Below are 23801 nucleotides of genomic sequence, written 5' to 3'. Positions count from 1 at the left end.
GTCTGGACCAAAGGAACATTCAATAAATGCTGTTGACTAAAGCACAGAACCTGTATGGGTGACAAAAATTGAGGGGAACTCGTGTGGAGGGTCTTGAACATTAGTAGCTACACTTTATAGATTATACAATATTCTACCGGTAACCAGTGCTCAGCTCTCAGCAAGGAGTCACATGGTCATATTTCTTTGAACGAAAAAGTAGCTTCACAGCAACATTATGTATCAGTTGTAATCATTTGATCTCTCTACAGGTGCCTCTGAAAAGCACATTACAATAGTCTAAGTTTGTAATGACAAGAGCATGAATAACAATGTGCAGTGCGTTTTGGACAAGCAAGTGCTGATCGAATCACCCTCATTACATCCGAGCACTATCCAGAGATTTCCAGAGCATTTAGAGGGAATTATCGGTAGCACTGCCACTGAATGTATAAATCCGTTTGAACACTGATCTCAAATTTATCCAGTTAGTGGCAATGTTCAAGAAAACTTATCCAGATATCCGGGTAGCACTGTTCCCTCTAACCTGAGTGGAAGTCCTCCAACTGAACTGCCGCCAGTGGGGGGTGGTGCTTCCATATTGTGCTTTCAATCGTTAGGGACAGGCAGGTTTCCTGGAGTCCTGCAGAGCTTGCCTGTCCCTTACTATTGAAAATGTGATGGTGAAACAGCGCCCCCACTGGCAGGACTGTAGTTGACAGACTCCCACTCAGCTTAGAAGGAACAGTGCTGGGCAGGTTATCCAATTAGCAGGCTCAATATTGTCACTATCAGGATAAGTTCTGGTGCTCACAGTCTCATTCGGATATTCAGCTCTGGCCACGATCCAGATAGTAGTGCTGAATAGCTGGATATCTTTTGACTGCTGCAGCTGCATTTGTAAAAATACCAACCGCACCGATGACTACTGACCTGATAGTTTTTACTTTCCTAACAACTGGCTTTTCTTTAAAATTCACTAAAACCTGAAACACGTAGGGTGTGGAAAATGAAGACTCGCGAGAATACAATATGAAAAAATTCCACGAACTGGCTTGGGGCAAGGGGGTGAAGAGAATTTGGTACAGCACATGACCTCCCAGTGCTGACAACAGAAAGTACCGACACTTAAAGATAAGTGTCCGCATGAAACCACCATCTTGGCATTTGGGGTATATTTTTGCAGTCCCTCTGGTGAACGTGTAGCTAAGCACTTTGGTATCAAGCGAGTGATTTTAGCAGGAGTTAATGTATTGGAGTGAAAAACAAAAAATAGAAACAGAAATTTGAATAAAAATATTGATCTTTAAGTGGAAGGTATTTTTGGCCGATGATGAAGAGAAGATCATATGGATATGGTTAGCTCTGGTAGATTCTGATGATCTAGGAGCTCTTTGAGGCCTTTTTCCTTCCAGGTTTGAGTTACAGACAGTGGGAGTAGCACTGTTTTATATACTACCGACTCAGGACATTTTTAGTTCGTGGAAATTTTTCATATTGTATTCTTGCGAGTTTTCTTTAAAATTCTACATCCCTTTCTCTTGAACAGGTTCATGTCAGGATCTCCCCATAACTTTCCAAACAATCAGAATCCATCCCTAAGCTGCCCTCACACTAATCACATTTCCTCACTGTTTACACTTCAACAATTTTGATTACAATTAATACATTAATGATGCTTGAATCTTACACCCCATCACAAATAATATATGTCATGAACTTGTAACCATCAGACTTGTGATTGTCCTTTAATATTATTCCATAAAATTTCAATTTGTAGATACTTTTTCATGTCTTCTGGAAGAAGAACCAAAACAGTTCATGTCTACGTAAAATTCATTTTTCAATAAGTTTCCCAATTTAAATACATGTGATGTAAAAGCTTTCAGTTTCTTGCCTGGACGTTTCAGAATCCCACTAAGAATACAAATAACCCTGTTATCTCATAAAAATGAATGAAAGCACAAACATTTCTGTCACATACTTCTTTTATTAAATCCTATTCCTTAAAGTCCCTTAAAAGCTGGGTGTTTTAAATTATAAAAACATGACATTTTACTGAGAAAATTACTTACAAATAAGGTCTACATTATGAATTTTTAATGTAATGGGAGTCAAAGGGGGCTTTTTAATAAAGGAAGACTTATTTCTTTACGATGACCTCCAAATAGATCTCAAGGATGTCACTAGAAAGACCTCACTGTGTCTTTTTCAATTATATCTTACTTGACTCCCTACACCTATCCTGATGCAGCGTCACAAATGATTTTTTATCAGTTTATAGATCTAATGCTGAATGGACTGCAAATTGAAATGGCTGCCTTATACTTTTCATCAAGCTGGTGATATCATCAATCAGAGGTTAATTTTTCTGATGATGTCACTAACCTCTTGGCTCTCCTGACACTGCCAGAACAGAGTGACACTCCTCTCCCCCCCCCCCCCCCAACCCAATCCCTACCACCTCTGCTCAGGTATCCTGTACAGGCCTGTTTTTGGGGAGGGAGAGAGACAAACCGATGTGATTGCCCTGAGAGGCCCTGAATGGGTTTGCCAACTGGCTCCAGATTTGCCTTAATGATTGATGCGGTTCTGGGTTTACCATAGTTCTGGGTTTAGCCTACTGCATGCAGGACTTATAGAATTAATTTCTCTATTGATTTTCCCTAATGAGTGGAGAAGTCGCCTAATGGTTAGAACAGCAGGCTAAGAACCAGGGAAGCCAGGATTCAAATCCCACCAATGCTCCTTAACCCACCATTGCTTCAGGTACAAAACAGATTATAAACCCTTTAAGGACAGGAAAAAGACCTAATGTGCCTGAATGTAACTCACTGAAAAGGTGTTAGCTAAATTCAAAATCTCTTCCCTTCCCCTACAGATCTGAAGACAGGACATGGCAGTTGAACTGAGATCCTCTAAATGACAGTTTACAACACTACCAATGAGCTCCAGGCCGGCTTGATTCTTACCTTTCTAGTAGTAATGATAAAGACCTTGTGGGCAAGGATAAGGTGGCAGATTACACTCATGCCATTGACTGCTATTGTAAGTAAAGAGCAAGAGAAGTTTAAATATGGGTGTGAATAGTGGAATTTTTAAATGACCATGCAGCATCAGGCTGAGCTTTTCAACCTTCTACTGCAGGTATCTTTAAGCCAGTTGGACTATCAGGATTACCGAGAAATATGCATGAAGAAGATATGAATACAATAGGTCTCCAATATATTGAAATCCATCTCATACATATTTATTATAGTAGTCCTGAAAAGTCAACTGGCTAGGTGTTCTTCCAGGAGAGGGTTGAGAAACAGTGATCCAAGGGGTAGAATGCTGAATCAGAGGATATCCTATAATGCAAATTAAAATCCTATCTTCTGCAGGAAGAAGCATGGGGGATGTTTCATGAATGGAGCTGGGACACTAACTCACAGGCTAGCACTTTTATGAGGTACTGGAAGGAGTGAAAGAAGCTAGGAAAGGAAGAGACAGGAGATATTCTCTAAACCAGGATGGAGAAAGACATTATTCACTCAACCGTCAGTGTGAAGGTAAAGGAAGGAGGAGAGGAAAAGGAATGGAAAATATTCTCTGAACAGGGCCAGGAAAGAAGGGGGAGGTTCACCTACTTTCCAACACTCTTTTGAAAGACGGGAGAAGATAAGGAAAGAGACAGAGAGACTGGGGAAATGAAGGAATGGGGGAGAACACTGAGTACTCACCTGCCAACACTCCTGCGAGGTAGAGAAAACTTATGCGCAAGATACCATGAACCATCTCCAGAGGGACCCCAATCATCAGCTGGAGTAAGGCGTTGAAACCCAGCTGTTCAAGCCTAGAAAAGATAGTCACAAGGATCTCAGAGATTCTCACCTGTTACCATTGCACAACCCTTCACCTGCCCTCATCTGCCATGCTGGTAAACCTACGAGTCCATGGCATAAGCACATAGAGGGTAAGTTTATAACAGGGCACCTATAATAAGGCGACTGAGAGTCTCTGGTAGGAGCCTATTCTATAAAACAATATAAATGCCTACTTTCCTTTATAGAACACTAGACCCTTATAGGTGCAAGCACTTATATCAGCGAATTAACCCCTTATTGCCACAAATACACGCATCACCTTTAATATTCTTTTTTTTTTTTCTTTCCTCGAAATTTGACTGAATAGTAAGAAAAAAAAAGCAACAATAGCAAGCAATACAACATTAAATAAAAACATAGAAAAAAGCCAATGCTACCTGAGGCAAATTAGCTAGAATACAGGCTATATAATAATAACACAGAAAGGGTATATATGCATGAGAATGAGTATGTTAGGTAGGTGGTCCTTGAGAATTTACAAACTCAGCAAGTGGTGCCCAAATAGAGCGGTTTTTGAGAGTTGCCCCTGAGAAGGTGGCAGCGGCTAATTCATATTTATGGTAAAGGAGAACTGAGTTGCCACCAAAGGTGTTCATTTAGCAATTCGGACCCTATTTACTAAGACATGCTAGCGTTTTTAGCGCATGCTAAATGCTAGAGACACCCATATATTCCCATGGGTGTCTTCAGTGTTTAGTGTGAGCTAAAAACACTAGCTTGCCCTTAGCGTTCTTAGTAAACAGGGCCCTTAGAGTTTTTCCAATTGGTTAAAATCATTTTCTGTGCAATGGTTATTAGAATATCAACAAGGGGTTTGTGATTATCAGCAAGGGTAAGAGAAGGGGAACATGATTTGAAGAAGATAACATAAGATAAGGACAGGGGACAACTGAGTTTGAAATTTTTACTTATATCACACCAAATGGCATCCCAAAAGCATCCAAAAAGCAGTCTACATGCATGTGCGGGGGCAGGCTTCCTTCGTGCGTGCTCGGTTGTACAAAAACTCGTCATTGTGCAAGGGAGGAAGTGCATTTCAAAATGTTTGGAGGTGCCAGATATAATAAAAATAACCCCTTCCTGGACATAATGAAGGAACTTGCTCAATATTGGGAGTGCTCAGCACCCACTGGATCTACAGATCTGACTCCTATGGGGGAGTGGATGGTGTAGTGCATTGGCAGGAGGGCTTCCGCTGGCAAGCCTTGGGGACCCTGCCAGTTCAGGTATGTGGTGCACGGCAGGGTGGAGAGGGGGAGAGCAAAGGTGAACTAAAGAGGGCAGTGGTGCCATCTTCCCCCTCCACCCCGGGTACCATCCTCCCTTACTATGCCACTGGTTAACATCCTTGTACAGGTTATGGGTGAGGCCACATTTGGAATACTGTGCACAGTTTTGGAGGCCATATCTCTCACTAAGGACATACAAAGACTTGAAGCAATTCAGAGGAAGGTGACAAAAATGGTATGGGATTTCTACCAATATATATATTGAAAGAGACTTAAAGACCTGAATATGCATACCCTAGAGAAAAAGAGGCGATATGATACAGATGTTTAAATATACAAACATGTCTTTTTCTGAGATGGGGAAGTCGTCAAACTAGAGGACAAAAACAGATTGCAGGATGGAAGACAGGAGTAACATCAGGAAATAAAGAGAAGTGGATGCCTGGAATACCCTCCCTATGGAGGTGGTGGGTAGAAGAACAATGACAGTGTTCAAAAATGTATGGAATAAATACAGAGAATCCCTATATAGAAAGAAGATAAAATCAAAACAAAACTATAGCACTTTAAACAGGATAGAGAGGGGTGTAACTTGCTCTGAATGTTTTATTTATTATTTAAACTTTTGATATATTAAAATAAATTAAGGGTTACATATATAGGGAGTACTCCTGATGTATATTGTGAGCTGGTCACCCTTCCAGGCCCAACCCTGCTTAGCTTCCTTCACACACAGTCACGGTTAGGCTCTACACTTCTCGGTAATTCACCACGACTCTGCCTCAAACACAGGGGAGTTCTCTGCCTCCTCTTCACCTTTCACAAATGTTCACCAACACCAGGCTTCATAAGTAAAGGTTTTATTAGTTGCCATTTAACATAATCTTCATGGCTTATTCCTTCTTTAACTTAAACATTTCTTCTTCAATTCAAACATTTAAAGCAGTTCCTCAAACTTTCACAGTTCAAACAGCCAGACAAAAGCATTTACTTTTCTTTCTCAGAGGGTAGTGCAGCTGTCACCTTTTCAGCAGAGAGCTTCAAAAGTCCACAGAGTTCAGCCAGTACCTTCCAGGGGATCTTCTTCCTCCAGCTGCCAGGTCTCCAGCTCCTCTCCTTTCTTTCACCACTCAGGCAGGAATAAGGTGGTTAATTAGCTCCTCCACCCCTTTAGGGTCTTCCCCCTAATTCCGGGCAGGACCCAGCCCATAACCACCTACACCTGTTTCCAGCCCAGGACTCTCCTTGGTCCTAGCAACCTCCACCTGACCATTCCCCTACTGGCTCCCTCTAGTGACTCATCCTGGACATTTCCCCCCATTTCTATGGGAACAGCGCCATCTAGTGGCCTACCCAGGATAGGACAGCCCCTTATTCTTCACAATATAGAGTTTTCAAGTGAGCCGCTTTGCGGCTAAAGTCACTGAAACTTAAGCTCTGCTGTAGGTTCAGCCTATACTGAACTCTCTTTTGTTCCCCTTTTAACAAAGTGTTGCATAAGTGTGTCTTCTCTAGGCATCTGATATACCTTTTTTCTGGGATTGACTTTCTTTGACTTTGGATTTTTTTTTTGTCTCCCTTGGGGTTTTGCATACTTGTTAGCAATTTGTAAACGTGACATATAGAATCAAGCCCTAAATCCCAAAATCCCATGCCCTTCCCATGCCATGTCAACCAAATGCACTTCCCTATTCTACAACTGTTCTCCATAGTCTCCAGTCTATAAGACAACATGCTGTACCACTTTCATTTCATTTTCTGCATCTAATGAATAAGACAGAGGTAGAAGAAGGAACTGCCTTTAATTAGTGGGAATGGATTGAAAACTGGGTTGGCACAGATTTCGGCAGTGGTTGTGGGGAATGGTACTGAAGGGTGCTATTTTCCTATCCCATGTCGACTTGTCCTCTGACCTCTGATCTGGAACTTAGCTTTCTCTGCATGAGTGTGGGGACAGATTCATGCTATTCACACACTTGTGCACGCATGACACAGAAAGGCTGCAAAGATTGTTCTGGCTTTGGGGTAAGCTTGGAGACTGAGCATATTCTAAGCATCTGTGGAGGGATTCATAATTAGAGACTTTCAAAAGCAACAGCAATAAACAAAAGAGAAATGTCCCCATAATCACTAGTTAGGATTTCACAGAGAAGCAGAGAGAGAGAGAGAGAGAGAACAAAGAGGGAGCCAGGCAGAAGAGATTGTAAGGGAGTGGAAAAAGGAACAGAGGAGTGGGTAGAAGAGAACAGGAGCAAGCTGACAGATTTACACATAAGGTAGAGACAGGTGACTTGGGGAACAGAAAGCCTGGCAGGTAAAATTGAATGTGGACAAGTAAACTGTGGGGACAAATAAACATAACTATATGTGCCCAATGCAGGAGTTTCTACTCTGTAAAATGACCTTGGAGTCATTGTGGAATATACAATGAAATCCTCAGCGCTGTGTACAGATGGCATAAAAAAAAAAAAAAGAAAATTGAATGGTAGGAGTTCTTCAGCAAAGAAAGAGAATAAAACTAAGAATATATGTAGAAATCTATTGTGACCACATGTTGAATGTTCCTTTATTTATTATTCTCTGGTTTCAGCTTTTGGAAAAGCAGGATATAAATAAAGTTAGACTGAAGTAGTAGCTACAGATTTGGTTGCCTCATGTCTGTGAAACTGAGAGCACCAGAGACAGTTGCAATTGTGTAAGAGTTCCTCAGAAATCTATGGTGGGACCACTGCTTTTTAACATATTTATAAATGGCCTAGGAACAGGAATAAGGACTGGAGTGATCAAATTTGCTGATGACACAAAGTTATTAAATCACAGGCGATTAGCTTGGCAGAGTTTACAAAGGGGTTGGACGGTTTCCTAAAGGACAAGTCCATAGACTGCTACTAAATGGACTTGAAAAAATCCACAATTTCGGGAATAACTTGTATAAAATGTTTGTACGTTTGGGTAGCTTGCCAGGTGCCCTTGACCTGGATTGGCCGCTGTCAAGGACAGGATGCTGGGCCTGATGGACCTTTGGTCTTTTCCCAGTATGGCATTACTTATGTACTTATGTACATAAGGATTGTGAAATATTGCAAGAAGACCCTACAAGACTGGGAGACAGGCATCCTAATAGCAGATGACATTCAATGTGAGCAAGTGCAAAGTGATGCACATAGGGAAGAAGAACCCAACTACAGCTACATGATGCAAGGTTTCACATTATGAGTCAGCACCCAAGAAAAGGATTTAAGCGTTCATCATTGATGATAGACTGAAACCCTCTTCTCAGTGTGCAGCAGCGGCTAAGAAAGTAAATAGAATGTTAGGAATTATTAGAAAATTAATAGAACAAAACTGAGAATAGTATAATGCCTTTGTATTGTTCCATGGTGCGACCGCACCTTGAACATTGTGTGCAATTTGGTCATCGCATTTCAAAAAAGATATAGCAGAATTAGAAGAGGTACAGAAAAGGGACATGAAAATGATAAAGAGGATGGACTGACTCCCATATAAGAAAAGGCTAAGAGGTTTGAGCTCTTCAGCTTGGAAAAGAGAGGCTGAGGGGAGATATGATAGAAGTCTATAAAATAATGAGTAGAATGGACAGGTGGATGTGAATAGCTTGTTTACTCTTTCCAAAAGTACAAGGACTAGGGGGGCACGCAATTAAATGACTAAGTAGTACATTTAAAACAAATCTGAGAAATATTTCTTTTCACTTAACAAATAATTAAGCTCTAAAATTCTATTCCAGAGAATGTGGTAAAAGCTGTTAGCATAGCAGGGTTTAAAAAGGGTTGGACAAGTTTATAGTAACATTCACATTTCAAATTCATATTTCAACTGTACTTGATAAGCCACACATAAAAGAATATCTAAGGAGTTTACAATATAATAAGGGTAATGAATAGAAATAAAACAGAACAAAACAAAAGAAAATAAGGTACATATCTTTTTTACTTGGATTAACTTAATACATTTTGACAAGCTTTTGAAAGCACAGCATTCTTCAGGTCCATTATGAGCAACAGATAACAGAATCAAAATATAGATAGTGAAATATGAAAAGCTTTCCAATAACGGTCTCAAGGAAAAGTAGGGGGGAGGGAAGAAGTGACAGAGAGAAACAGGTAAAGCTGGATGGGTAATCAAAAGGTGATATTCAAATGTGGCAAGAGACGGCCTCTGACCTGATCTTGCCAGGTACTTGTGACCTGTATTGACCACTGTTGGATGCTAGGCTTAATGGACCTTCGGTCTGTACTAGTATAGCAACGCTTATGTTCTTTTGTTAAATAGCATATCGGCGCCGAACCACTAATAGTCAGTGGGAGATAACCGGTTATCTCCTGTTGAATATTGCTGGTTAGCATCTAGCGCATAACCAGCTATACCGTGTGATTTATCCAGTTAGGTGCCAATATTCAGCGCATAAAATAGGACCACATAAATAGCTGTCTTATCTTTAACCACTAAAAAAAATTAACCATTTAGCGCAGAATGTCAACACAACCAGTTCACTTTTTAGCAGTTTTAAAAAAAAAACCTGGATATTCAATACCGGTCGCAGGAAACAGCCTGGTATTGAATATTTGAGTTTAACGCCGGCAGCGGACAGTAAAAGCGCTTCCTGCCAGTGGCTAAATATCAGGCCCTGTAATTTTATGGTTTGTAATAGAATAGGAAACCCAGATCCTTGTTAAGTCCTGTCAGGTGGGTTTCAAAATATTTCATCATTGTTTACATTTTTTATTTATGCAATTATTGAATAATTGAAAATTAAGGAAAAGATTATAAAGAACATAAAAATCTAAATTACTGATTCATTCAAGTCCACAATATAGGATCCAAGATTATAATAATGGAGTAAAATCCAGGTAATATATTATAGGAACTAGTCTTGAACACTAAAGCACAGAAATAATAATGCTATCTTGCTTGATTAAATCTTCTCAGTGATTCTATCTTCTACTGGAAGAATTTCCACATTTAGGGGGTCTTTTACATAGCATCAGTAAGCCCGAAGCGGGCTTATGGAACGCTAAATCAGGACTACCACTGGCCCAACGTGACAATCGGTCATAGTTCCTCCTCGAGCGCGTGCCATTTCAGGGGGGAAAAAGAAACCCCCCCAGAAACGGTTTGCACTGCGGAAACCCGGTGGTAATCGGTCATTGCTGCACATGGGGGGCCCTTATCACCCCCACGGCGCCCTCAATGGGTGGTGGTACGGGATCCCCGCCACATGGCCACGTGGTAAGAGTTCCGGGCCTGGAGACAAGTGGAGTATTAGCAGAGCAGCGGCTAGGCTTGAAGCTCAGTTTTAATTGTTTATTGCGGACACATTGTGATTTGGACCTTTTCAAAGATAAGTGTTTTTTGACTCACATTTTCTCTAAAAAAAAGACTTTGATGAGTTTATTTATTTATTTGTTACATTTGTATCCCACATTTTCCCACCTATTTGTAGGCTCGATGTGGCTTACATAGTACCGGAGAGGCGTTCGCAGGCTCCGGTGTGAACAAATACAGGGTGATGTTGTGGTAAGATCAAGTTCATGTGGCACAGCCACATTATGGAATCGGAGAACGTGAGAGTTGTGTTATGTCCGTTACGTGCTCTAGTTTGGTTATGTTGCAGAGATTAGGCATAAATTCCATTGCAGTAATCTAAGTGGCTTAGTACCATTGATTGTATCAGGTTGCGAAATGTTTCCCTCGGGAAGAATTGCTTCACGCGTTTCAGTTCCACATTGAGTGGAACATTTTCTTTGTAGTGGATGCCACTTGACTCTCTAGTGTTAAGTTACGGTCCATTGTAACGCCAAGGATTTTCAAGCTGTTTGAGACAGGAAGGGTGTGATCTGGGGTGTTGATACTTGTGGGGATGTTTTGGGTACACATTTGTATGGAAGGTTTTTATGCCAATGATGAAAGAGTGAGAGACCACTGTGCTCCTTCTAGCTTGTTAGATTGCTTGTGATTTTTGAGCTCTTTGAGGCTTTTCCTTCCATATTTTGTAAGGGTTATTTTCTGTTTTTAGTGGATTTTTTTTGTGTGTTTTCATTTGCATGTTTGTGTAATCCACACCCCCTTTTTTGTAAATTTTGGTTGATGAAAACATACTTCAAGGACTGATACCTAATGACACATTTACATGGGTATCTAAGAAAAAAAAGTAGCTCCCAAATGAACTACCCCAGGTGTCAAATGAAAAAAATTGTTTCCTTCATCTCTGAGTTTCTCTAGAGTCTAGAAAACACGTGTCTTGAAAACATAAAAGGTCTTATCTCTATTCTTGAAAAACATTTTCATAAACAATTGCTTATCTGGAGCAAGAGCCAAAACCACAATCAAAGTAGAGGCAGTTGGAATTTTGTTATCTGAAGTCTATAACAAATCAGACACATTCAATAAATCAGCTTGTTCATTCAGGACTTGTTGATTGTTCTCTAAATTCTTAGAAGGTAGATAATAAACCTGGGTATGTAGAGGTGTCCCCTGTGTATCACCTTTTTGTACAATTGAGGCCTGCCTAGGTCAGGATCCATCTTTTGTGAACCAGACTGTCATGGCTGCTCCAGTGCTTCCTGCATTTCTGACTGCCAGCAGTGAGTGTTGAAAAGTTAATAAAGGGGAACTACAGCTGAGGGTAAAGTAGGCCTTGCTATCTAGCTTTTGTTGACCAATCAGTCTAAATATGTGTATGATTTTTATGTAATGTTTCAGCTGTTGTTTTATTTCAAGTAAGAGTTATGCACATTGTCTCAGCCATGGGCTTTCTGTCTACAGGGTGGTGGTTGACAAATTTTATAAATAAATATACTTACTCCCATAAGCAATGAATGGGAGAAAAGCCTTGAACTGTAAATCCTCTGGGGCAGGAAAATACCTAGTGTACCTATAAGTAATTAAATCTGAACTCCAAATTTAAAAGGATTCCTGGGATATTGCTGTCCTGACTGGTATGAGGACTCAGGAGTAGCCTAGGTTAGAGAAGTGGACTAACAACCAGGGAAGTCACCTTCAAATTTCATTGCAGCTTCTTGAAAATCTTGGGCAACTCATTTAACTCTCCATTGCCTCAGGCACAAACTTAAGATTATGAGCCCTCCAGGGACAGAAGTACCTTAATGTACACTGCTTTGACAGCTTTTGGGCTTAAAAGTAGTATATAAAAAGTTTAATTTATAAATCTAAACTGTGTACAGTCAAACATATGTAATTCACACATATAACAATGCAACAGAAAAAAACATAGTCTAAAAACTGAACAGCAATATAAAATGCCCAGTAGGGAAATCGACCAGTACACAGCATACTACCAGAGCTGACAAGTTACCCATTTTCAGGAGGGAGATGGCAGGCCAGTCCTGGATTTCAGATAGCCCTATCCTGATGTATTATGGACCTACAGCACTGATTTAATTTGATAGAATCAGAATTACAGATACCACATTGCTTGGGGTGTAAGTTCAAAACCAGAACTGGCCAAAAGACTCCCTCATGAAACTGGGTAACATGGCAGCTCTGCAGTACCATTATTTCAAGACTCTGTTTTCCACCCCTGTTCTGGAGGCACATCTAGCCAGCTGGACTTTCAGGACTGCAGCACTGAATATGTATGAGGTAGATTCAGGGCTGGTGTTTGGGGGGGGGGGGGGGCAAACAGGGCAGCTGCCCTGGGCCCCACAGGTCCAGGGGGTCCCGTGGTCCAGGCATCTCTCCCCCTTCTCCCCACCACAGCCTGTCTCCTCCTACCTTCCTCTCACTTTCCCGATCTTTTTAAAAAATGTATTTCCCCTTCTTAGGGGGGCCCGGTGCAGAAGGCATCCTCACAAGCTGCCTCCGGCTGCCATGAAGCTTTCCCTCTCTGCTGCGAATCACGATCCGCCCCCCTCTGATGCGATTTCCTGTTTCCACATGGGCAGATCACAGCAGAGAGCGGGAAAGCTTCGGAGCAGCTTGTGAGGATAGCTGCTGCACTGAGACCCCTCTGAGAAGGGAAATACATTTTTAAAGAAGACCGCGAGGTAAGGTGAGGGGAAGGAGTGGAGGAGTAGCCTAATGGTTAGTGCAGCAGGCTTTGATCCTGGCAACCTGGGTTCCATTCCCACTGCAACTCCCTTGTGACCCTGGGCAAGTCACTTAACCCTTCATTGCTCCAGGTACAAAAACTTAAATTGTGAGCCCTCTAGGGAGAAAGAAAGTACTTGCATATAACATGTACAGCACTGTGTATGCCTAGTAGCGCTATAGAAATGATTAGTAGTAGTAAGGGAGGGAGACGGACCGTGGTGAGGAGAAGGGTAAGAGATGCCCAGACTGTGTAGTAGCAATGCAGGTGGGGAGGGGAGGGGAGAGGAGAGGGGATCGGGGGCCCCCTCCTTAATTTCTGCCATGGGCCCCCACCATGTCTAAAACCGGCCCTGGGTAGATTTGCATATACTGGGTCTCCAATGTATGCAAATCTACGTCATGCATATTCATTATGAATATCCTGAAAACCTGACTGGCCAGATATGCCTCTAGGAGATTGGGAAACAATGGTTTTTGCTATTTATCTGTAGATTACAGGGTTCCCTTTTTTCCCCCAAAAAGAAAATCAGATAGACTAATTTTCCATTATGTTTCTTTAAAGAGTTCAAGCATGACGTTTCCTATCACTGAGCAGTTAAAGTATGTACCTCGTTCCCCTTACACCCCCATAAGCTGTTTCCTCTACTGGAGGCTCTGCTTTGAACACAACTAGTTGCTGGCAAGATGATTTAGTCTTTCTTTGCCACTTAACCCTGTCACTTTAAAGTGGCAATGAATCATTCTCCTGACTGCTCAGTGGGAGAAATGACAGCAAATCCCATTTCAAAAGAATAACTATTTAAAGCATGCACTTTCTTTCCACCTAAAAGAGGAAAAGGGAAGGTTAACAGCAGATGCTGTTGAATTACTGCACATATCAAAGGCAGGACTCCTCCACAGCTGTACTCTAGCCCATTTGCCATTAAGGCTGCTAAGCTGAAATACCTTTAGATTGCATGCTTTTAAAATATTGCAGTGTGTATTTTTTGGTAACCTTTCCTTTTTGTTCTCTCTTTTTCAGCATTCTGCTCCTTATTATTCAGTTATTGCCTGAGCAGTGTCTCTTTATAGCCCACAGGGGTTGTCCCTATAACCACATCCATCTTCCCTCCTCTGCACAGTGGCCACTCTGCTCATATGTGGCCCTGAAATTCAGACGCAGTTCACTTGAGCTATGACAGAATCTCAGCACTAACCCCCCAAATAACTTTTCAATTAAAACTAAAGGGAGGGGGTAGAGGGGGAATTGCTTGTCATTTCCAGCTGCTTGCTTCCCACATCCTCTCTGATCCCCTACAAAGCAGCCTTCCAGAATCAACAATTGTGTGACAGTTTGAAAAGGGGGTCTAACAGCTACCACAGAAGGAAAAAAGAAACTAACCCCCATCCTATGGACAAAGTGTCTTTAAAAATACATTCTGGGCCTCAGTGGTGTAGCCAGACAGCCAATTTTGAGTGGGCCTGAGCCCAAAGTGGGTGGGCATAAAACTTTTCTCTCTGCCCTCGCCCCTTCCTCCCCCAGCACCTCCCAATTGAAAATAGAACTACTTTAGCTGAAGACTACTTCTGAAAACGACCCTTTTACTAAGCAGCAGCAACTCCTTGAACCACTGATGTCGGCACCCCACTCATGCTTAGTTGTTGGTGGCTCAAGGATGCTGCCACCGTCTGCCAAGCTTAATAGAAGGGAGTTTTGGCCACCTTCAGAGGAGGTCCTCAGCTGATGGAGCTTGGGGATCCCCACCAGCTAGAGCAAGTGTTGGGACTGGTGTTAGACATGCTAGGACCCAGAGCTGAAAATGAAGAGCCCCCCTCCCACCAATTCCCTCTTTTCACTTCCTCCCCTCTGATCTTCCCACCTACCATTACAATCACACCGACAGACCCTCATCAAACATAGAACAAGGAATCACAAATTAAAGAAATAAAAACATGTAGACAAAAACTGAACTGGGAACCTGGGCATGTTGTACTGCAACAGTGGAGAAATAAAAATAGAAATGCATTTCCTTTTCTACTGAACACAATAAAAAGACATCCACTATGCACATTTCCCAAGCTAACATATTTCAGTTAATAAATTCAAAATAAAATGCCTTTTCTACCTTTGTAGTCTGGACATTATATTTTTCCATCATGTTGGTTACAGATTCTCTTTTCCGCTTTCCTGTCTGTCTTCTGCTAATTCTCCTCCAAGCAGCTGCTGCCCATTTGTCTTTTCTCCTCTTTCCTGCCTTGTTGCATTCCCTCTGACAATAATATCTTTGCATTTTAGCTCTTTCCTCATTTTTTTCTGCCTCTCTGTCCACTCAAATTTCACTGTCTCTAACCCCTTTCCTTCTATTTACTTTTCAGATACTTAATCAATCAAATTTCCATCTCTCCTTTCACCCACTAGCTCTCTTATTCTTGTTCATTTCCCAGCCTTCCATTCCCTTCCATCTTCAATCTATTCCCCATTACCATATTTCTACCCCCTGTAATCACTATCCTCCTCTCATTCATTTCCTTGTCACTCTTACCCCTTGGCCTCTCCCATATGTTTCCACCATTCCCAGTGCCTCCCTCCATCCACCCTTCTAGCCCAGCATCTGCTCCTTTGTTCTTCCTGTCCCTTCTCTCTTCCCTCTTGTCTGTTCCCCTGTGGACCAGAATTTCTCCCTCTATCTTCCTTCCCATCCATAGTCCAGCATCTCCCCCTCACTCCCTTCTGCCCCTGGGTCCAACATCTCCCTCTTTCTCCCCTCCCTTCTGTGCAGCATCTCTCCTTCCTTCTCCACTTTCATGTCCATCATTGCTCCCTCTCTTTTTCCTCTTCTCTCTCTCTCCCTTGCATCCCAAATCTAGCATCTCTCCCTCTCCCTGCAGCATTTCTCCATCTCACCCTCCCCTCCACCACCATGTACATTTCCCTATCTCACCCCTCTCTCCCCTGTTGTGGTATCTCTGCCTCTTTCTCTTCCCTCCTTCCAGGTCCAACATTTCTTCCTATTTTCCTTCACCCCTCCTATGCAGCATCTCTCCCTCCCTCTCCCCACCCCACCCTACATCCAACAATTTTTCCTCTTCCCTCCCTCACAGCATCTCTCCCTCCCTCCCCCTCATGTACAACAATTATCCCTCTATGCCACATCTCTCCTTCTCATCCACCCCCATGCCCAACAAGTTTCACTCTCCTACCACCACCCCCATGCAGCATCTCTCCTTCACATCCACCCCTGTGCCCAACAATTTTCCCTCTCTTCTACCACCCCCTGTGCAGAATTTCTCTTTCTCTCCATCCCATTCACTCTCGACAGCATCTCCCTCTCTGCGACATGTCTGTCTTCAAAGAAGGGTCACCAGCATCATGTAAGAATCGCTGCTGCTACTGCCAGCTAGCCAGGAAGCCTACCCTTTGCTGCATTCCTCCCAGGCTGCAAACAGGAAATTGCACAGAGTTGAGGGGACACAGCAGAGGGAAGGCATCCGGGTCAGCCAGCGGCAGTGATTCTTAAATGCCACTGGTGACCCTTCTTTGAAGACAGACACTTTGTAGAGAGGGAGATATAAAACAGCGGTGCCGCAGGAATCTAGCTTGCTCCTCAGTGCCACCAACAGCATTGTGAAGGGTGCACTGCTGCTGAGTGGGCCCAGGCCCATCCATAGCTATGCCCCTGCATACAAATAATCTGGGTTTGAGTTTGTTTCCTAGTTCAAGTATCGTGCTTCCCAGCACGGTTACAAAGGGAGCTCTAATGCCTGGTCCCTTGCTGAGAACATCACTGCAATGAATGAACCAAAGAAGTTGGAAAGGGTTATAGATGGAGTTTTTAAAAAGCCCTAGAATGGTGCAGGTTATAAATATTTTAAATAAATAAATAAGTAGATAGTTGTGAATGAAGGATTATGCCACTACAGTTCCAAAGAGGTTCATTTTAGCTTCTATTTTAACAGGGTGTATGTGCTCAACAATGGTTGTAGATGGCTGCATTGCCACCAAGGTGGTACCAGCCAGCAGGAGAACACTGGGTGCTGAGCTGGCTATTACCATTATGAGTGACCTTGATGCAGCAATGAGGATTTTCTTGTAAAGCCGTTGCTATTTGTTTCTGATTATGTGTAACTGGTAGGGTGGGCCCAATGAGTTATAACTGAGGTATGTGAGAGGTACTATTTGAATGGTGGTTCCTGTAGCTACTGGTGTGGGAGCATTTGGGATGAATAATGAGGTGGGGTGTGTGTGCTAGGGGGTGCACAGTGCGAGGAGTAAATGAAAGAGACCGATATGGTAGGACAGGTAGAAAGAGGAGATAGGTGAGTGGGTGTTTGGGGCCAGACGGTTCACAGCTGTAGGAAGTTTGTTCTACAGGTTAGGGATTAGGCAGATCTGATGGGGGGCGGGGGTAGATTGGAATGGGGAGAAGGTGGCACTGGCTATATGGGGGGGGGGGAGGAAGGGGGGGATGAACTTGCAGTATAAGAGGACAATGCAGGAAAATACAGCTGTAGAGTGCTGGAAAGATTGGTCAATGCCCAGGATAAGTACAGTAGCATCTACCTGCAGTGTTGCCGCCAAATGATTTTTTCCCTGTGTCTTATTATCGATGATGCTGGATGACACTATCAGGGTGACCTTGTTTAATTCAGGGGGACTTAATTTTTCTACTAAGAAGCAGCTTCTATTTAAGGAGATGCTGCAGCTGAAAGCCTCCATAGGGCTGGAGCAGGAGACACATTTGAGAAGGAGGGATGAAATTTTGGTTGTCTCCCCAAATTTTCCTACAATTGTTTTTGTTTCCAATGTGCTCTAAAGAGAGTCACAATTATCATTGCTAAAAAGGTACAGCCTTTAGAACTCCATAAGCTGCTGGATCCAGTGGGGAGATTCTTAGTGCTAACAGTTTTTCTACAATATTGCTAATGTCTATGCCCCTGACACAGATAAAGTCCTTTATGGCATGGATAATGAAGAAGAATCGTGCAAAACTTAAGGAATGGTGCAGAATTTAGCAGCTAAGATTTAATGCTAAAAATGCATTTGGGCTGCAAAAACCCAAGGGAGTAGTATAGGGGGTGAAGTACCTCTGTGCACAAAAGAAAAATGAGGCTTGGGTGTTGTAGGGGTATTTTTCCTGCTGTCTCACCTTTGCTGGTCAGAGGCCTGGTAAGCCTGAACCTTCTTTTGCTGATCTAATATAGATTCTACAGCTGGTGGCCTGAATACATCAGAAACCATCAGAAACCAGCTTTCTACAAAGGAAAACTACTGTTTGGCATAGCTGTGATGACTTCATCCAAGGACGCGTTGTTTACTGCAAACTGGCCTCCCAATACCTCCTGGGAAAGCTGGGGGAGCATACCTCACAGAGACAGAGTCTCCGGGTGAACCTGTGAACCATGAGGGAGTTCACTACCATCAGACTTGTGACTGATCAGAGTTTCTTTGCTAACCACAAGGCCTCCTCTCATCATGACCATGAATTTTGCTGGATAGAAGTATACAGTTTGTGATTGGCCCATAGGTGTCACCTGTTCCGCCCTCTGACATCATTACGTTTTGACGCGAGGGCGGGGCAGTGAGGGGGAACGGAACGCTGGAGGCTGGCTGACGTCATTTGATGTTACGAACCCAGGTGCCAGACAGCGATGGAACGTTGAAGGTGCAAATTATTATACAGGATGTGTGTGAAGTCCAGCAGAGAGGCAGGAGGCAGAGCAAAGAGAGAGAAGCAAGAGACCAAGAGACAAGAGAGAGAACTGGGCATTTTCCAGGCTTTTTATAATTTCTTGTTGGACCCTAGGTTGAAGTCAGGTGGGATGTACTTGATCCAATGAAAAATCAGGGATAGCTGAAAACTGGTTTCATCTAGTTTTGCGATGGAGCATGGTAACTGGTCACCAGAGGCGTAGCCAGGTTTTGCTGTCGGGGGGAGCAGACTTTTGTAAATTAGGCACTGGTCAGTTTCCGATAGTCATCTCTTTCTGTCCCTTTCCTCCAGACCATTCTTCTATCTCTTCCCTATACCCCATGTTCTATTGCCTCTCTTTCACCATCTTTTATCCCGATTTCCACCCTCACTCAACCATGTCAGAGACTCATACCCCTCCCCAGTATCCCCATCTCTTTTCATTGCCTCTCATCCTCTCCAGTCTTCCAGGTGATTCATATTATTTCTCAACCTTTCCCAAAATTTAATCCCCTTTTCTTGCCCCTCTTCTCTTATCTCACATTTCACACTCTCACCCATTCTCCCAACCCATTAACATATACCTATTCATAACTACCAATTGCCAAGTACTCACTATCCCCTCAAAATTCCCATTCCATCTTTTTTGTCTTTAATTCCCTGCTCTGTTCCTCAACCCTCATTTGATTGCCAAGTCCCAGTCATCTTCTGCTCTGTTCCCTTTCTTCCCACCCCCTAGTTTCCTTCATCCTCTCTGTTCTTTCCCCCCGCCCCATTTTCAGCTCTGTTCCCCTTCTCCCCCTCCCCAAGTGCCATCCATCTACTACTCTGTACTCCCCCCCCCAAGTGCCATTCAACTTCTGCTGTTTCTAGATCTCCTCTCCAGTTGACATTTTTTCTCACTCCATGTCCACCATCATTCCCTCTGTGTCCCTATCTTTCCTATAAAGCATCTCCCCTCTGTGCCTCTGTCCCTCCCTTCCCTGCATTCTGGTATTTCTCATCCTCCCTTCCCATACTCACGGTCTGGCATCTGTTACTCTTCCTTTCCCCCAGGTCTGGTATTTATCATCCTTTCTTCTTCCTCCTTCTTGCTAGTCCTCCAGTGTTTCTATGGCTACCAGCAGCATCAGCAAGTAAAGCAAACTGCCTCTGGCTGGCCCCACAAGCGTTTCTTCTGCTGTGTCTCACCTCCTCTGACACAACTTCCTGTGTCAGTGTAGGTGGGATACAGCAGAATACCACACCTTGGTCACAGACGGAACGCAGAAAAAGGGACCACAAATTAGAAATATAAAGATAAAAATTGAATTGGGAACCCCAAGAATTCAAACTAGGCATGTTCCACAACATAGAAGAAATGAAAACACAAATGTATTTCCTCTTGTTCTGAAAAAAAAAAAATACAAAGACATGCGTGTTGCACATTTCCCAAACCTAACATACTCCAACAAATAAATTCAGAATAAAACACTTTTTTCCATCTTTGTTGTCTGGGTATTTTATTTTTTCAAGCATGATGGCCCCAGTTTCTTCTTTTGTTTTCCTGTCTGTCTTCTGCTTTCTTTCCAGTGGGTGCGGTCCATTTGTCTTTTCTCCACTTTCCTCATCTCTTCTATTCCCTTACTATATCTGTCTCTGACATTTCTTCTTTCTCTGTTTTCTCTCTCCCCCTCAGATTTCGTCTTCTCACTGTTCAGTCCTCCACCTATATTTCACTTACCAGTACCTATCAACTTTCCATCTTCTCCTCTCACCTCTACTTCTCCTGGCATCATATTCCCTTCTCTTTCACCCACTCCCCATTATACAATTCCTACCCTCTGTACTTACCATCCTCCTCTCACTCATCTCTCCTTGAGAACTGCTATTGTCTCTCCCCATATTGTTCCACCATGCTAATATCTTCCCCAACCCCTCTCTCTCTCCTTCACCACTATGGTCCAGCATTTCCCTTTCCCCTATCTCCCCCTTATTGTGCCAGGAGGAATGGCTACACAAATCCCTAATGCCGTGAGCCTTCCAGTTGGTATAGGCAGCAAACTACACACCAGAAGTGAAAGCCTGTTAAGTGTGGTTTACTGCTGTATAATTATACTACAGCAAGAGGCCCTCACTGGATGCCCACCGGAAGGGTGGAAGGCCAGATTTTAGGACTCAGGCTGTAAAAATACCAGCTAGGTTTAAAAATCTATGACTGGTTGAGCAAGGACTTGCTTTTCCTGCAAGTTAATATGCGTTCTAGTTTAAGATCTATCCACTGGAATAGTGGTGGGCCAAGCTACATAGCTTTGTACAGCTGAAAAAGCACTGACTAGGCCTGATAACCTACTAATGGCCTTATAGATGAGTCTTAACAAAATCAGGTACAAATTGAATGTAGCACTTATTAAAATGGAGTTTGTCTTCCTATAAGATGAAACTTAGATCATAAGATGATAAAAAAAAAGAGGAAGTGAAACTGATATGCTAAAAATAAGATGTTCTGGCAGAAGAGAAAACATGTTGACAAAAGAGGATATTGCACAATAACTTGCAATAGCTAGAACGGAAGCACCTGGCCGGATAGGAAAGTATGATCTCAGAAATTGAGAAATATTAGAAAAAAAGGTACCTCACAATTGACTTGAATTGGGACCAGGGGCTATAAAAGAGATAAGATTTTGAGAGAGAGTTGGAGTCCTCCCCAACGCTTTCTCAGACGGCGGAGCCCTATGCGATTGAAACCAGATCTGTTTGATGTCTGTACTTAATTGAAAACTTGGTAAGAATAAAGTCTTCTTTCTGAAATCTATCTCTGTCTTTATTTCCAATAATTCTTTACCTGTCATTCTAACTAAAAACTAAGCCACATACGATTAACACACACTTCTTACACTACTTTTTATAGATTTCTAATACCATATATATGGGAACATAAATGGGCAAAGATATACTTAGATCCTGATAGACAGAAGGCCATGGTCATGGACATTATCCTAGACTTACGTCTTCTGGTATCTAAACAACAGAGATACCACTGGGATGGAATATCAAAAGGATTTAGGCAGGCGGCCCAATATATAGTGGAGGCGCAGACCCTTTGTCCCTGGAGAAGGGTATTCCTGGGGCGCAAAGAGGGCCTTTAAAATTTACACTGCATATACAATCTGGGAAGGATCAAGCCATCAGGGTTTGTGTAGCTGAATCTGTGGGTCCAGCATGTCTCCCCTTCTCTTACTCACTTTCTCTCCTCCTCCTTCAGTGGTCCACCACCTTCCTCCTCTCTTCCTGCTTTTCATCTTTATAACACCAGGCTTCCCAAGGCAGATTACAACAGTTAACATGAACCCATCAAGAAACAGGATACCCTTACTGAAATTTGGCTATCTGTATTATTTAGAACAGTGTAGAAAAATGAGTATAAAATACAGCATTTATTAGTGCTGTTTCTACCAGCTACAATAATTTTTAAGCTGTTTTAGTGATATTCAATTGTTATTTCATTATATTTATATCTACATATGGGAAGATTTCAAATAAATTGAAAAGCTATACCAAAATAATAAAAAGTTTATCCTCCACTTTTAAAGGCACTGCCTATCCAACTAGAACAGCTTTAGCCTTTTTACAGGTGGACCAAGCATAGGCAGTCCCTTATTTCTAATGATCTTTTGGCTATTGTGTTCAATAGAGTTTACTATTCAACAGGGACAATAGCCTCCCCTGACTCCTGCTTCATCTAACCTCCTTACCTGTTGCCTTTTCAACCCCTCTCCCCAAGCCCAGCACCACTTCCGTTTCGCCTTTCTCCCCCTCCTGGAGCCTGACCAGCACCGCTGTTCCCCACACTCTCTCTCTCTATCCCCCTCCCGAGTTCAGCACCGCTTTGTTGCCCCCCCTCTCTCTCTCCCCCCTGAGTCCAGCACCGCTTGGTTGCTCCCCTCCCTCTCTCCCTTGAGTGCAGCAGCAGCACCGTTTTGTTGCCCCTCCCCCGAGTCTGGCACCGCTTTGTTTCCCTCCTCTGCCCCCCCCCCCCCGAGTCCAGCACAGCTTTCTGTCTCCCTCCCCCAGAACCGTCAAACCTGCTTCATTAACAGCTCTGTTGGCGTCAAATCCTTATTCCTTCCCTCTACCGCGTCTCGGTCAGACATCACACTTCCTGTCTGTGCGAGGGTGGGACTCGTGTTGATGCTGCAAGCCTGCAAGCAGAAGGAAGGATCGTCCAATGCCGGGCAGAAGCAGTTTGTTGTTGCTGCAGGCAGGAGTTGCTAAACAACGTAGGCTGGGGTGGGGGCGTGGGGCGCTGAAGAGGGAGAACAGAGAGTCCAGGAGAGAAGCTTTCTGTTGAATGGTGCGGTGAGGGAGGGGAGACAAAGTGCAATTAAAAAAAAAAAAAGTGCCGGACGCCAGTTCAAAACACATAGGCGCCATTTTTTAAAAGAATCCATTTGGGGGAGCGGTTGCTTCCCCTGCACCCCACCTAGCTACGCTACTGCTGGTCACATGTTTAATGACATCATAAGACTTTCTGTCTGGACATCTGCTGGTAGATACACATCCATAAGGCATCTTGTTGTGTTGCAGAGATCAAGCATTTATGTTGGTAGGGTATGCCATTTTAAACACGTTAGTTTTTATTTTTTTCTGGAAGTTTAGGTGGTCGTAAGTAGTTTTCAAGGCTTTTGATAATGCGTTCCACAGTTGTGTGCTTATGTAGGAGAAACTGGATGCGTAAGTTGATTTGTATTTGAGTCCTTTGCAGCTTGGGTAGTGCAGATTTAGGTACGTTTGTGTTGATTCGGATGTGTTTCTAGTTGGAGGGTCGATCAAGTCAGTCATGTATCCCGGGGCTTTATCGTAGATAATTTTGTGATTATATAAACAAATTCTCAGTATTACATGAATCAAAGTCAGGTTTTTGCCCCCTCCACAACACAGAAACAGTACTACTCACTATCCTAGCCAAATTCAGGCAGGAAATAGCAATAGGCAAAAATATCCTC

General features: G+C 42.9%; 1 protein-coding gene across 1 annotated transcript in view; it reads right to left on the bottom strand.

Annotated features, from left to right (window-relative positions):
- Window positions 1–23801, bottom strand: part of RHBDL1 (rhomboid like 1) — a 101936-nt gene that overhangs the window by 35826 nt on the left and 42309 nt on the right. The window contains exon 5 of the mRNA XM_030213342.1: window positions 3702–3814. Within this exon, the coding sequence (XP_030069202.1) occupies window positions 3702–3814 (113 nt within the window). The remainder of the gene's footprint in view (window positions 1–3701; window positions 3815–23801) is intronic.

This window comes from Microcaecilia unicolor, chromosome 8 (genome assembly GCF_901765095.1).
Source record: "Microcaecilia unicolor chromosome 8, aMicUni1.1, whole genome shotgun sequence".
Classification (NCBI taxonomy): Eukaryota; Metazoa; Chordata; class Amphibia; order Gymnophiona; family Siphonopidae; genus Microcaecilia; species Microcaecilia unicolor.
This window is presented reverse-complemented; position numbering and strand designations above follow the sequence as displayed.